Genomic DNA, 13607 nt, shown 5'->3' on the forward strand with positions numbered 1-13607 from the left:
AGGGCATAGCTGAGAAATAATCGGCTCTGTTCCAATGGGAAATGAGAGAAGGATGGCAGATGAGAAAGATGGATGGATAGATGAATGGATGGATGGATGGAGCAAATAGAGGGCTAGAGAAGAGGTAGAGGCCAAGTGTGTCTGCAGGGATGGTGGTTAATACAAACCACACTGGTCTAATGGTGTCACACACCCCTACTCTGTGTGTGTGTGTGTGTGTGTGTGTGAGAGAGAGAGAGAGAGAGAGAGAGAGAGTGACAGCGCTGTTACAAAGTTATTCATTTCCTCAGACTTTGTGAAGACTTTCTGGAGTCTGTGGAATGTTTTTTCTCCTATACTTTTCGACCGATCTCGCTTTAACTTAAAAACTAATAAAAATCTCTAAATTAAAAAGAGGGGGAAAAAAAACGTATTCACAACACACACACACAAACACAGTGTTGGAGGTGGCAGAGACAAGGCTAATGAGGGCCTCAGTGATGGGCGGTGCAGGGAGTGGGCGCAGCGGAGCATGGTATGGTCTGGTCTGGCATGGCCTGGCACAGCTTAATGAGATATAAACACTAGACCTGCCACCGCAGTCAGCCACAGCGCACACTGATACCGTTTTAATTGGCTTGCAGACTGCGTGTGTGTGTGTGAGTTTTGTGTGAGTTTTGTGGGTTGAAAGTGCAGGGGGAATTTACTGGAATTTATTGTGGGAGTCTCCGTCCGTTCCTTCGTTTTCCTTTGGTTTCATTCGTCATATGCGATGTCTCAGACGACGCTGATCAGATTCTGATGAAACTCGGGGAAATGATGCATCCCCACCCTTGTGTCCTGGCATTTTTACGTTACACTGATTGACCCAAGGGGGCGCTACATCGTTTGTTCTTTCTTCGATGTGTCGCACGCAATATCACAGACACTGGGGGAATGATGCATCTCAATAGAGCTCACCTCGGTTCCAGGAAGTGAATTTCGAGATGAATCGTGACCATAAAACATTTGATTCGGAGCAAAAAATAAATAAATTGGATTGTTTTCCAATTTCTTTTGCTCCGAATCAAATGTTTTATGGTCACGATTCATCTCGTAGTTGGTTGGCTTGGTTCCAGGCTTAAAACTCTTTATATAAGGATTTTCTGAAACGTCAATGGAGGAATGAATGGAAAATTCACTTCCTGGAACCGGAGCCGTTCAAAAGTGGGCGGTCACTGTTGAGCTCTATTATAGGATGAATTACAGGTTGACAATTAAAGGCTGACAAAGGTGAAGCCAAGGTAACATATTTGTTACTGATTGGCCAAGAGGTGGACTGCATCATTTGCAGGGGACGAAGTGGTTAGTGCTGCCTTGTTGTTTGTTTGTTGTTGTTTTTTATGGGAATGTGTGTGATTAAGTCAGATTAAGACACTGTGTTTGTGTGTATGCTGTAAAAGGGAGTGCGAAAATTCAAAGAGAGTTTATATTTATGGGAATTTGTGAGAGGCGTGCGTGTGTGTGTGTGTGTGTGTGTGTGTGTGTGTGTGTTCAGGCCATTTACTGGGTGACTTATTGTGTATGCATGCTTTCACTGACTGCCCTCCCATTCATCTCTCTCCTAAGCAGCAGGGAGAGAGGGAGGAGAGAGAGAGCAGTGCCTCGCAGTTTTCCACCCTATCATGCATTCCCTCTATCCTAAACAACCCCTCCCTTCCCTCTCTCACTCCTCTCTCTCTCTCTCTCTCTCTCTCTTTCTCTCTCTCCTCGTCCTCTAGCTCCATCTCCCTGCCTCCCTCTTTCCTCCTCCCCTCTTCATCTTCATCCCTCCTTCGGCTCACTGCCTCTCCTCCTCTCTGACAGGTGAAGAGCAGTGCTCCCACGCTCCTGTCCTGGCTAAATAAGAATTAATTGCCACTCAGCTATCAGCATATGGCAGCTTCTCCACCTTTCCTCCGCCCCTCTCTCCCTGTATCTCTCTCTCTCGCTCTCTCTCCCCTCTCTCACTCAACTCCCTCTCGACTTCTATCTCCGCTATCTCTAACCTTTACTCTCACGCCACTCTCTCTCTCCCTCTTTCCTCTTCTCCTGTCCTTGTTTCTCGACACCCTTGCCCCTCTACCGCTCTCCTATCATCTCTACCTCCTCTCTTGAACCCCACCCTACTTCCTTCTCCCTGCTCTCAGCTGTATGGAGATGGTTTGATGGGGCAGAGAGGCTGCAAAAGTAATCTCCAGACTTTAGCCAGTGCAGAGGAGAGGAGAGGAGAGGAGAGAGGAAAGGTGGGGAGAGGAGAGAGAGAGAGAGAGAGAGAGAGAGAGAGAGGCTTGTCACACATGGTTAAACTGGAGGTGAGCACCTCTGCCTGCCTCTGTCTGATTACATTTGCAGCCATTTTAAATCCGTAGAGTCAAACCCAGACAACTCAAAGGCAGCCACTCTGTATGGCTCTGTATGCTGAACGGCATCCTCGACGGCTCGCATGCAAACAGCTGAGAAACCTGTCTAACCAGTTGTGTAACACGCTGAACTGGAGCGCTCCGTGCTTGACCAGCTACCCTGCTCAGCTACGCATTTTAATTTGATCCAACTGTACGTTTGCATACAGACTGCAAATGAAGTATCAACCCAACCCAACTGAAAAGTAGTGAGACCGCTGCAATGGGCAAACTGATTATACGGTGGTGAGACATTCAGTCAATTTGATGTTTCAGTTGGATAGGGGACAGTTAAGTGTCTGTAGAGCGGTTGAGGTATTTATATGAGGTCAAGTAACTCAGTCCTATTAAAGTGATAATCTGCAACATTTTCATATAAATAAATGTCCGATACGCTACTCTTTATTGCCAATTCGCAGTAGTGATTCAAATTATACCCAATTCATGAAAGCTTTTACATTTGCTGAATAAAGAGCGCCACCTACAGAAACTCAAACTTTATCAACAGGAAATCCAAAGAAAAAGACGTCACAGTACTGGACACACTGTTTGATTGACAGGTGATCTCAGTGTTTTATTTTCTCCCCCTCTCTGTATGTGTGTGTGTGTGTGTGTTGTGGGATAGAGAGTGCTACTTTAGGGATGGTGAGGTAATGTAGGTGTGTGTCTGAGCGTATAGTAAAATCTAGCCTGTATCTAGGCAGAGTGGTTATATAGATTGGGTGGCTTGGTGGTTTGCAGAAAACGTGTTTTGGAGCAGGAAGAATGACCGACAGAAGGATGGAATGAAATGACGGGGGGGGGGGGGGGGGGGATATCGAAAAACATGGGACATTTCTGCAAACGACCAAAAATCAGCCTTTTGTCCGGGGAGAGGTCTAGTAAGCTTACACTAGCTTAATGCGTAGGCTGGAAAATGGGGAAACATTGGCTATGGCAGCATTATTTTTCCCTCAAGCCAGCACTTTTCTCCCCTTCTCCCTCGCTTTCTTTCCATCAATGAAGAAAGTATGTGTGCGAGTGCATATGCACGTGTGTGTGTGTGTTGCGTGTGTGTGCAAGAGATAAGCCGGGTAACTGGGTCCAGCCATGCTCCAATCCTGTTAGCATTAGCGATTAGCGCTGGCTAACAGGCCCCTATTATGAGCTGGGGCTAATTCTACGCCGCCTGACCCCACACATACACACACATACACACACTAAGCTATAGGAAGGATTACCACTTGATCCTTGATTAGGAAGCCATATCTGCCTGGAAGTTGGGAGTTTGTGTGTGTGTATGTGTATAGTAGGGTAGTGCATCTATACGTTGACATATACTGCTGAGAATTGTGTGTGCCAAGCCTTATCTAGACTGGCAAAACACATTTCACTTGGGCCAGCGTTCAATCTGTATCCCCAACTTTTTTTTTTTTCTTCTCTCGCATCGTCCTGATGTGTCATCCTTTACAACTGCGTCACCGCATCAGTGTCTCTCACTTTGTAACAACTGTCATTGTCACCTTGAGAGGGAGAAGTACAGAGGGAGGGAGGGAGAGAAAGAAGGAGAGGAAAGAGATCAACCTCTCCTATCCCAGGTACAGGCTTGCCCTAGGCTAGTTTGATATTTTTAGCCGTCCAGCTTGCGTACACCTTCAAAATGACTAATTATCAGGCTATGACCCTCACAGAAGGTACCCGTTGTTACTCCATACCTCTTTCTCTTCACCGCCCCCTTCCTCTCCCCTCCTCTCCTCTCCATCCATCCGTCCCTGCCTCCTCCTCCTCTCCTTCCCTCTTCAATTTTTTTAGCGACGGAGGTCCAGCTGGTGAGTCGGTGGTGTTTGTGTCGGCACTTTTCTGCCGAGAGCCTGTTGTGGGGCACCGTCTCTCCTTCTTCTTTACTTTCTTTCATTCTTTCTTTCTCTCCCTCGTCCAGATTTTCACTCTTCTCACACTTTTTCGTCATGGTCTATTTTGTTGTCAGAAAGAGGGGAAGGGAAAAGGAAAGGGGGAGCGTAGAATAGATGTGCTCTCCTTCTATTTCTCTCAGTATCTCCTGCTCTATTTGTTTCTCTCTTTTTCTCCATTTCCCTCTTCCCGTATATATTTCCATCTCCATCTTCCATCTCCTCTGTCTTTCTGTACCTCCTTCCCTCTCGCCGTTTCTCTTTTCTTCTATAGGCCTCCCCTGTCTATTATGTCTATTTACCACTCACTACCTCTCTTCAGTGTCCATCCTTTAGATTTCACACACTCTTCATCTCTCTGCCCATCCGGTTCAAAGAATCCTGATCACCAGTGGGCCCTTGTTGCTGCGTAGCGTCTCTCCTCTCACCTTCAGTCTGTCGGTAGGCTGTTCACGTCTTCTCAGGTCAAGGGCCTTAGGTGCAACGACTCTACTGTTTCCTATAGCATCAGCTCCTCATTATAAACAGAATTTGGGAATAAATCAGAGTACAGAGAATAGTTACTACTATTATCTCTCTCTCTCTCTCTCTCTCTCTCTCTCTTTCTTTCTCTCTCTCTCTCTCTCTCTCTCTCACACACACACATACTGACCTTTTGAGAGTAACCTGCTTAATGTTTGTGTTTTGATATTGGAATCCACTGTGAAGTGAATAAACCATGTGCGAGGTGTGTGTGTGTGTATTCCCTGGACTGTGCATTGTGCATCGATGCTGGTTGGCTATGAAAGTTTAATAAGCCTTCGGTGCAATGAGAGGAGATGGGCTCTGGGATCATACCTAACCTTTCCACCACAATCACCACCACCCCACCTCACCCCCCCGTTGCCCATTACACACACATACACGCACATACACACTCCCTAACTAAATATTCATGTTTTTGTTGAGTGAGGATGCACGCTCAGGCGGATCCCAACATCCCCCTCTCTCGACATAGGCCTCCTTTGAGGACGGATACACAAATACAGACACGCATATCTGTAACTTGGACATACGCAAGGGAAGGAGGGCGGGCAGTCTTATTGTTTTAGCTGCAACCCGTGTGTGTGTGCGTGTGTGTGTGCTCGTTTTCAGGGGGAAGTGTAAGACTTGTCGGGGTGTAAAGCAGGGTTAAGGGGCGTACACACATCTATCATCTATTTCTCTATCAGCGGAACGGGCTCTCTCATGTGAGTCGACGGGGGGTCAGGCCGGGTTCTGATTGGCCGGTCAGCGGAGAAGCGGGGGCATCCCATTGGTGATCCCCCGGCGGCTCGCTGTGGGGTTGGGAGAGCTGGAAGTGGAGGGAGGCTTGACCCCTTGTCCTTTACTGTTGCCTCTCCCGAGTCCTGTTAGCTGGATAACATCTCTCTCTCTCTCTCTCTCTCTCTCTCTCTCTCTCATGATCTTTCTTTCTCTGTTTTTTTTTCCTTTTCTGTCACTTGTTATTTTTGTTCTCTCTTTCTCTGTTTATCTCCCATATCTCACTCTCTCTCCCTTCACATGTTCTCAGGGGCAGTCTTCCTGAGCATCTCCCTTTCCTTTCCTCTTCCTTATTCCGTCCTTTCTCTCATTCTCTCTCACACACACACACACACACGTTTCCTCCATCCCTTCCCGGTGAAGGAGTGCTCTAGTTCCCAGGCAGACTGGGTGGTCTCTTGGGGGGGGGGGAAGGAGGGAGCGAGGGAAAGATTGAGGAAGTTCATATGCTAGGTCTGTGGTGAGGAGAAATAATAGCTGACGTTCGAAGATATGTGTTGCTGCGTGAGGTTTTATGTGCCTGCGTTCGCTTGTGCCTGCATGAGGTTTTTTTTTTATTTTTTATTTTTTTTTGTATATACAACGCGATCCGTCTTTGATGCATTTGCTGGCGTGTGTCTCTTGGAAACTGTCCCGTGCGCAGAATGCATATTTACAGTACGCACATGTGTTTCCCCGGACGTGTTTGGTATATGCGAAAAGGAACCTGCTCCATATTTCCTTGTTTGACTGTGGGCGTTCGGGGATCGAGGGAGGGGAGAGAAAGGCAGAGAGATTGATAGGGGAGGAGGGTTAGGCAGAGGTAGAGGGAAGGAATAATGAGAGAGAGAGAGAGGGAGAGAAAGGGAAAGAGAGGGGGTGGAAAGGAGGATCGGAAGAGAGGGAGAGGCAGAGGAATGTGTGAAAAGACCAAGGCAGACATGTCAGGGAACAAATTGAAAATGCCAATTTCACTTTAGCCCCCACCAGCTCAGGCGCTTATAGCCCGGCCCCTGCCTCTTATTCCATGTGTAAATGAATGGTGTCCGCAGCATAACACACAATCACCTCTCTCTATCCATCTCCCTCTCTCTCCCTCTCCTCCTCTCTCTCTTTCTCCTTTACCCTTCCTGCTGTATCATCCTCCCTCCACCCCTTTCCTATCCTCTTTCCCATCCTTCTCTCACCATCTCTTCCCTTTTTTTTTTGCTCATTAAACCGGCCTTTCCCGTTTTCCCAGTGCAGTCCACATCTGTCTTTCTGACCCATCAGCCATTCAGACCGATTTTCACCCATCACGTCTCCCTCGTTTCCCCTTTTCTTTCCGTCCTTCCTCGGCACTCTATCCAACGTCATTCTCACCTTCACGCTCCCCTCTTCTCCTCACCTCCCACCTTACTTTCCCCTCTCTCTGTCTGACTCCGCCACAGTGCAATAAGCACACCGTGCCATGTTGTCTCTACTAAGATACTAGGTGCACTCTGGGATTGAAAGAACAGCCCCTTTTCTCACAAAGCCTGCATAATCCTCAAGTCTTTTTTTCTCTTACTCTTTCCAACTTTCCCAAGGTGTGAAAAGTCATAAAGAGCAAGTTATAGTACAGTAGTGCAGTCTATAGCGAGCTGGCTTGCTATATATATATATACTAACTTGCTGTAAAAGTTGTCTCAGTGAATGTACTGCGGGCCAGCTCCCGGATGGAGTCACTCGGGGGGTAAAAGTTGCCTCTTCAATAAATAATTGCTACTAAATAAGTCAGAGCACCAAAATGTGCCTGAAAACACAGCTGGGCGAACATTTTCAAAGAAATTTACCTTAAAGTAAACTCTGAGTGCAAAGTAGTACTTCCTCTGAGATACTTGGAGACGTCTGCCTGTAATTGGATATCAGCATCTGCGCCTTTGGGGCTGCTGAATGTAAATCATCCAATCGCAAATGTGAAGAATGAATTAATCAGCCAATCACACATGGTGACATTGCCGTGTCCTCTCATTTCCTTATCTTCTGTATGCACATTTGCTGTGCTTTTCCTCTCAAATGCATTTGAATTCACTATTATTACCAATGTCAAGATAACCACTGAGTATCACACTGGAGTGGGCGATATCACATAGCGGCAAAGTCAGAGCCAGATCCAATCTGTTGGGCCCATAGCCGCAGGCTTGGGGCTTTCACATCGGATTTTATCACCACTCCACTAGAGGTGAATAGCCCTACTATCTCTCACCCCGAGGCCATTGAAGATAGTGACCATTGCTAGTGCTGTGAGAGTGAGTGGGCAGCCTTTGACTGACAGGGGCATTAGGCTAACATGGCCTGTCTGGAGTCTTACCAGCCATCACCCTCACATCAGTGCAACGGGCCTACAGCAATATCATCAACGCCGAGAACAGGCAATCTCTTTCTATCTAGTATCTGTTTTATCTTGTGTCAGAGAAGACAAATGAATAGAGTAGTTAATAATGCAAAATCTGTCTTGGATGGCGTCTGCGGGGCCCTTGATGAATGAAGAGTATTTTTAGAGGCTTGTGTGTAAGCATTTACCTGAGTGTTTTGGCTTCTTGTGCGTGTGCGTGGGGGGGGCTTGATTACTAAAGGTGCATTTTATTTGCTAGTGAAAATCAGTTGTAGACAATTTATTTGGGGAGGAGGGGAGGCAGGGGGAAGGGGGGAAGGGGGGTTCTCATAGGAGCTGTAGCTCTATTATTCCCACAGTTAACGCACCGCTATCACATTACTGCATTTGAAGCTTGTTGTCTCATTTAGAGCAATTCCATAAAAATGATTATGCCGACTACGAGTCAATTACATTTCAACTCTTATTAGTTCAGGATGCAAAAATGAAATTAGATGAGAATATTATTGTTGAAGATATATTACGCTTTTCATTCATCACTTGAATGGAATGAGTCACACAGTGATGGGGATTCCAATCTCTTTTAATCAGCTCTGTGCTCTGGCAGGCGGCGGAGGATGTGCCGCGTGTTAAAATCACAATCTAGCCTGTCTCTCATCACTCATTTTTATGGCCCTTCAACTCTGCAAGCACCGCAGGGCATGACATTCCCACCAGCCACCAGCCACCAGCCGAATTGGGTTCACTTCTGGCTGTGGCTGGTAAGGGTTTTTTTTTTTTTTTTTTTTTTTCCATTTTGGCAAAGTAGCCTGTCAGTGCTTTAATATTTAACTCTAATATAAAACTCAGAATGTCTCATAAAAAAGTGATTGATGTAACTAACTACCATTTTGTTGCATGTTGTGACGTAATTGTGATGTGTGACCATAAATGCTAATCTCAGCGTGTTTGTTTGTGTTTCAGTATAACTACGAGGGCAATGACATCAGTGACCTGCCAGTGGACCTGTCTGTGGTTTGGAACGGCAACTTTGTCATCGACAACCCCTACAACATCAAAGGTGAGTCAGCACTATGACTGTAACCACTGCGGCAAAGGTAACCGATAGGAGCTACTAGATGATCTGAATGGGTTTCATATTTTATCACAGCCTATTGGTTCTGTCTAAAATTTCATGAGCAAATTCTATTATTCTTACTAAGGACTGGTGAGGAAATGGGAATTAGGGCGCCACTCGGTGAAAATTGAGTAACTATTCAATCCCATTTCTAAAACTAAGATGATTGGTCAGTTTTGTCATCTTCATCCTAGTCTTAGCTAGTAAAACGGCTCATAAAAGCGCCAACCCAGAACCTGCAGGAACTTCAACATAGTGCTGCGGCTCCAACTGCATAGTAAATCATTTATAGTGTGACCAGAAGACCTCGGCTAGCCCACCCTCTGCAATTGATATTCTTGGTCTGTGAGCAGCGCAAACACCTGGTTACTGCAGACCTACTTAAGCATGTGTGTGTGCGGGCGAGTGAGAGAAATACTGGTACAGTATGCCATTGAACTGTGTGCATTACAGGCATATGTTGCATGTCTGAGATATCTGTGAAAGATTGCAACTTCAGGAATGTGCTCAGATGCATCGACTTTTGCACTGACACCTGTGTAAGAGTGCACATTAGGTCGGCAACTCCTTTCATAATTTACATGCAGGAAGATACTGGGTGTGTCAAAAGTAGGTATACAATTTTTAATAATGATGACAACGCTGTATAATTTTAGTCATTTTTAACTTATTTGGTCATTCCAACAAAATAATTCAACATTAATTTGATACCTGGAAACAGGAAAAATACAGGGAGAATTTTTGTGCATAATATCTATAACTATGACTCTCCACACTCTGTAGTTGTGCATCTATTTGCACACAGCATTCCCCAATGTATGTAACCACACCTTAACTTTCAAACAAAGGACCGTGTGGAAAATGACGAAACACATACTACACACACCACTGTGGGAGAAGACAATGAGATCATGTCTATGGGATATAATTACTAGTGAGACGGTCTTTATAGTGCCGCCTCAATAATTATTGTGGCCTGCACAGCACAGCAGGGGGCTGTAACACTGTTCTCCTGCTGTGAGGTGAAGAAACATCATCAACCGCTACCAGTACATATAGGCTGTGGGTGACATGCATAAGGAGTTTTGTACAACAGAGGGAGCCACTTTGTTAGATTGTGATGGTGAAATGCACAGTGAGCGGTACGCAGGATTTGATGCTGCTGTGCCTTGTGTCATGGTGTAGGGTGAGTCTTTCTATGCAGTCACACAAGGGATAGTTGCATCAAACCCTGAGGTCTGTGAGGCTGTGAGGTCATTGTCGTTTTGTTGGTATTATAAGCCGTGCTAGTAATAGAAGATAATGATACATTGTCACTTGGTTCCATTTTCTTTGTTACTCCCTGCAGTCTAGATGTACCAAATACGTTTGAACAATAAGTGATGGTATATGAGCCGTGCCGTGCTTTGTCACACTGCATCATTGTGTTGCGTTCAACAGAGCAGCCCATTGTGTTGCACAACGCAAATGACATTGTAGGCTCAAATATCCAATCTGTCCCGAAGGAGAAAGGCTAAATATTTCTCAGGCCGCTGGCTGTGACTGAGCTGTGTTATCTTGGCGTGTTCTTGGCATGTACAGTTGTGCATGAGAAACACGCTTCAGTATTGCGGCCCACAATGGCAGGGTGTTTACATTCACGAAGGCGACATAACATGCTTTGACAGCATATGGTTCTCCCAAGGACAAGGCGTTGTTGAATGGCATCTGTAACATGCAGCAGCATTGACAGTGTACAATATCAGCGGCATGCATCAGTGTCTGTGCATTGTGTGTTATCCCCAGTGTAAATCTACTGGAGTGCTTCCTGAGGCGACCTACAGCCTAAAGACATCTCCCTCTCTCTCTCTCTCTCTATAAGTTTCTCTCTATCTCTCCCTCCCTCCGCCCTATTTCTCAGTCATGATAATCATCTGGTAGAGTGCAAGCGATGCTCGCTCGCCTTAAATACTGATATGTTAATGTAATTAGAGAGGAGTCATTTAGCAGCCAGTAATTGGTACAGGGTTACTTTAAAGTTGTTCCATGACCAATGGGATTTGGGGATGGGATAGAGGAGGGGGGGGGGGAAACATTCCTCTGCACAATTCCCGCGGCCATTGGGAAATGGTGCTTTAACTCAACTTTGTTTCAGTGACATTGAGGAGGTTTTGAAGGTTTTGCGTGGGAGTTGGGGTGGGGGGGTGGGGGGGCTTATTTGGATGGATTTTGGTTCATTTTTGTTGTTTTCAAACTGTTCTGCTCTCCAGGCTGCAACACAAGCTACACTGAAAGAGAAGTCATTTTATTCTCTCCCTCGTGCGCACCACTTTCTCACCTCTCCAACCGTCTTTCTTACACCCTCTCTCCTCGTCTCCTCACCAGCCCACCTGTACAAGTGCTACGCGCTGAGGGACAGCTGCGGGATGTGTCTGAAGGCAGACCCCAGGTTCGAGTGCGGCTGGTGCGTTCAGGAGAAGAAGTGCTCCCTCAGACAGGAGTGTACTCCCCCAGAGAGCAGCTGGATGCACGCCACCACCGGAAACAGCCGCTGCGCTCACCCCAAGATCATCAAGGTAAGCCATGATGTAGTGACACACGCTCACACACACCATACAGTAACTCAGTGTGCAGCCCAAGCTCACCAAGATAACAGATGACGATTGCGGACTGCACACACACACACACACACACACACTAAGCGCTCAGCCTACAAGGGCTTACACACACTCTATACATCCCATTGCAGTTAGTGTAGAACAAACATATTCCTTAGCAAACCCGGGTATCATACAAAAAAGTACATTACCGTTTTTTTCCCAGGCTTTACATTAAAGGTTTACCAAATAGGATTTCTGAGGCAGAAGTCTTTCAGAATCGTCCACTAAAAAGAAATGAGCAGAAATTGAATTACACTTCTCAGCTTAGCATGTAAAGAACAATAAAACACAATGAATTTCATTTCAAAATTGTAACTGACATTATACTGTATATGTCGACACTGGTACCAACACTGGTGTACACACACACACACACACATAAACACCCCCAAGATCCATGAGGTCAGGGAACACCCCACCCCAAAAACAAAATTGTATGCAGCTGCTGAATTAAGGAAATACTAATTTCTTGCCACAGCCAAACTTAAGATGGAAACGTCAGCTGCTGTTTGGTTAGAATCGCCCAGCAACTCAGAAATCAGAAACTTGACAAAGTCGATCCATAATTAAAAGTTAGCTCGTGGGAAGAGTTTGTAAATTCCTCCTGGTGCAGCGTCATTGTTTTGTCTCGGTGAGTGAAGGGTACGTCGTAGGAGGGAAGGCGGCAGGGAGGATAGACAAGTTAGGAGCCATCACAGTGACTGCAACCACAACACAGATGGGCTGGCCAGGAGGAGGCAGGCCGCACACACCAAGTCTGAACACACTGACATGATGAGAGATGATGGCTAGGTTACACACACACACACACACACACACACGCACACACACACACCTGGGGAGGGGGAGAGGGTGGGGGTCGTGTGTGTGTGTGTGTGTGTGTGTGAGAGAGACAAAGAGAGAGAGAATGTGTATGGAAGTGTGCTAATTGTGTCTCACTGTGTGTGTGTGTGTGTGTGTGTGTGTGGGAGAGAGAGACATAGGCGCAGAATGTGTGTGTGTGCGTCTGACAGGCCGGGTGAGTCAAGGCGTCTAAACACCACGGCGTACCCATCTGTTGCCGCCGGTAACCGTGGCGGTGGTCCTCGTCTGACTGTGACCTGGGTCACTATCCCTACAGCCCACCACTGGGACTGACACACACACACACACACACACACACACACACACACACACACACAGAGCCCGGTTTGAAAGCCATGCACTGCTGTGTGAGATGCGTCAAGAAGTGCACTCGTCGTCAGCTTGTCTCAAATGCTATCCTCTCTCTTGTTGCATATTCATCTGTCCTTCTGCCTCCCTCTCTTTCTCTCTGCCCCCCCCCCCCCCTTCTCCCTCCCTCCGTCTTTCTCTCTTCGTTCTTTTCACACTTCTCCCTTGCCGCATTTTTCCAAATTCAATCCTATCTCAAACAAGACGAAGCATCTGTGTCAGTCGGAACGAGCGCCATTTCTCTCCATTTAAATGAGTGTGAAATATATGTATAGTGTATAATGCATGCCCATTTTACCGACACAGACTTGTATGGCTGGAGCCCTCGGTACATTTCCTGTGTGACATGGGTTCGTCTCTCTGAATGCGTAATGGAGATATTGGATAATTGGGGCACTGGCACATAGATAAAACCTTTAGCTAATGCGCTCTCCCTCTCTCTTCTCTTCTCTCTTCTTCCCGCTTGCTTCAGTTATCTCTTTGAAACAAGCACGCATAGGCAATCGGGTTGTGTGTGTGTGTGTGTGTGTGTGTGTGTGCGCGCATATGTGTGAGAGAGCTGGGAAAGTGTGTGTATGAAGGGTGCATACGGAGGGGTAAATCCTGGCCTCGGGGCAAGATGTTGGTGGCAGTCAAAAAGCAGGCGTAGAAGAGCTTCAAAAACAGCAGGGGGAGAAATTTAGGTTTGAAAACAAGGCGGGGGAACGGAGAGAC

At 46.5% G+C, this 13607-nt stretch overlaps 1 protein-coding gene across 1 annotated transcript in view; it reads left to right on the plus strand.

Annotated features, from left to right (window-relative positions):
• Positions 1–13607, plus strand: part of LOC139907957 (plexin-A1) — a 98068-nt gene that overhangs the window by 40654 nt on the left and 43807 nt on the right. The window contains exons 8-9 of the mRNA XM_078283606.1: positions 8889–8985; positions 11407–11597. Of these exons, the coding sequence (XP_078139732.1) occupies positions 8889–8985; positions 11407–11597 (288 nt within the window). The remainder of the gene's footprint in view (positions 1–8888; positions 8986–11406; positions 11598–13607) is intronic.

The sequence above is a fragment of the Centroberyx gerrardi genome, chromosome 5 (genome assembly GCF_048128805.1).
Source record: "Centroberyx gerrardi isolate f3 chromosome 5, fCenGer3.hap1.cur.20231027, whole genome shotgun sequence".
Classification (NCBI taxonomy): domain Eukaryota; kingdom Metazoa; phylum Chordata; class Actinopteri; order Beryciformes; family Berycidae; genus Centroberyx; species Centroberyx gerrardi.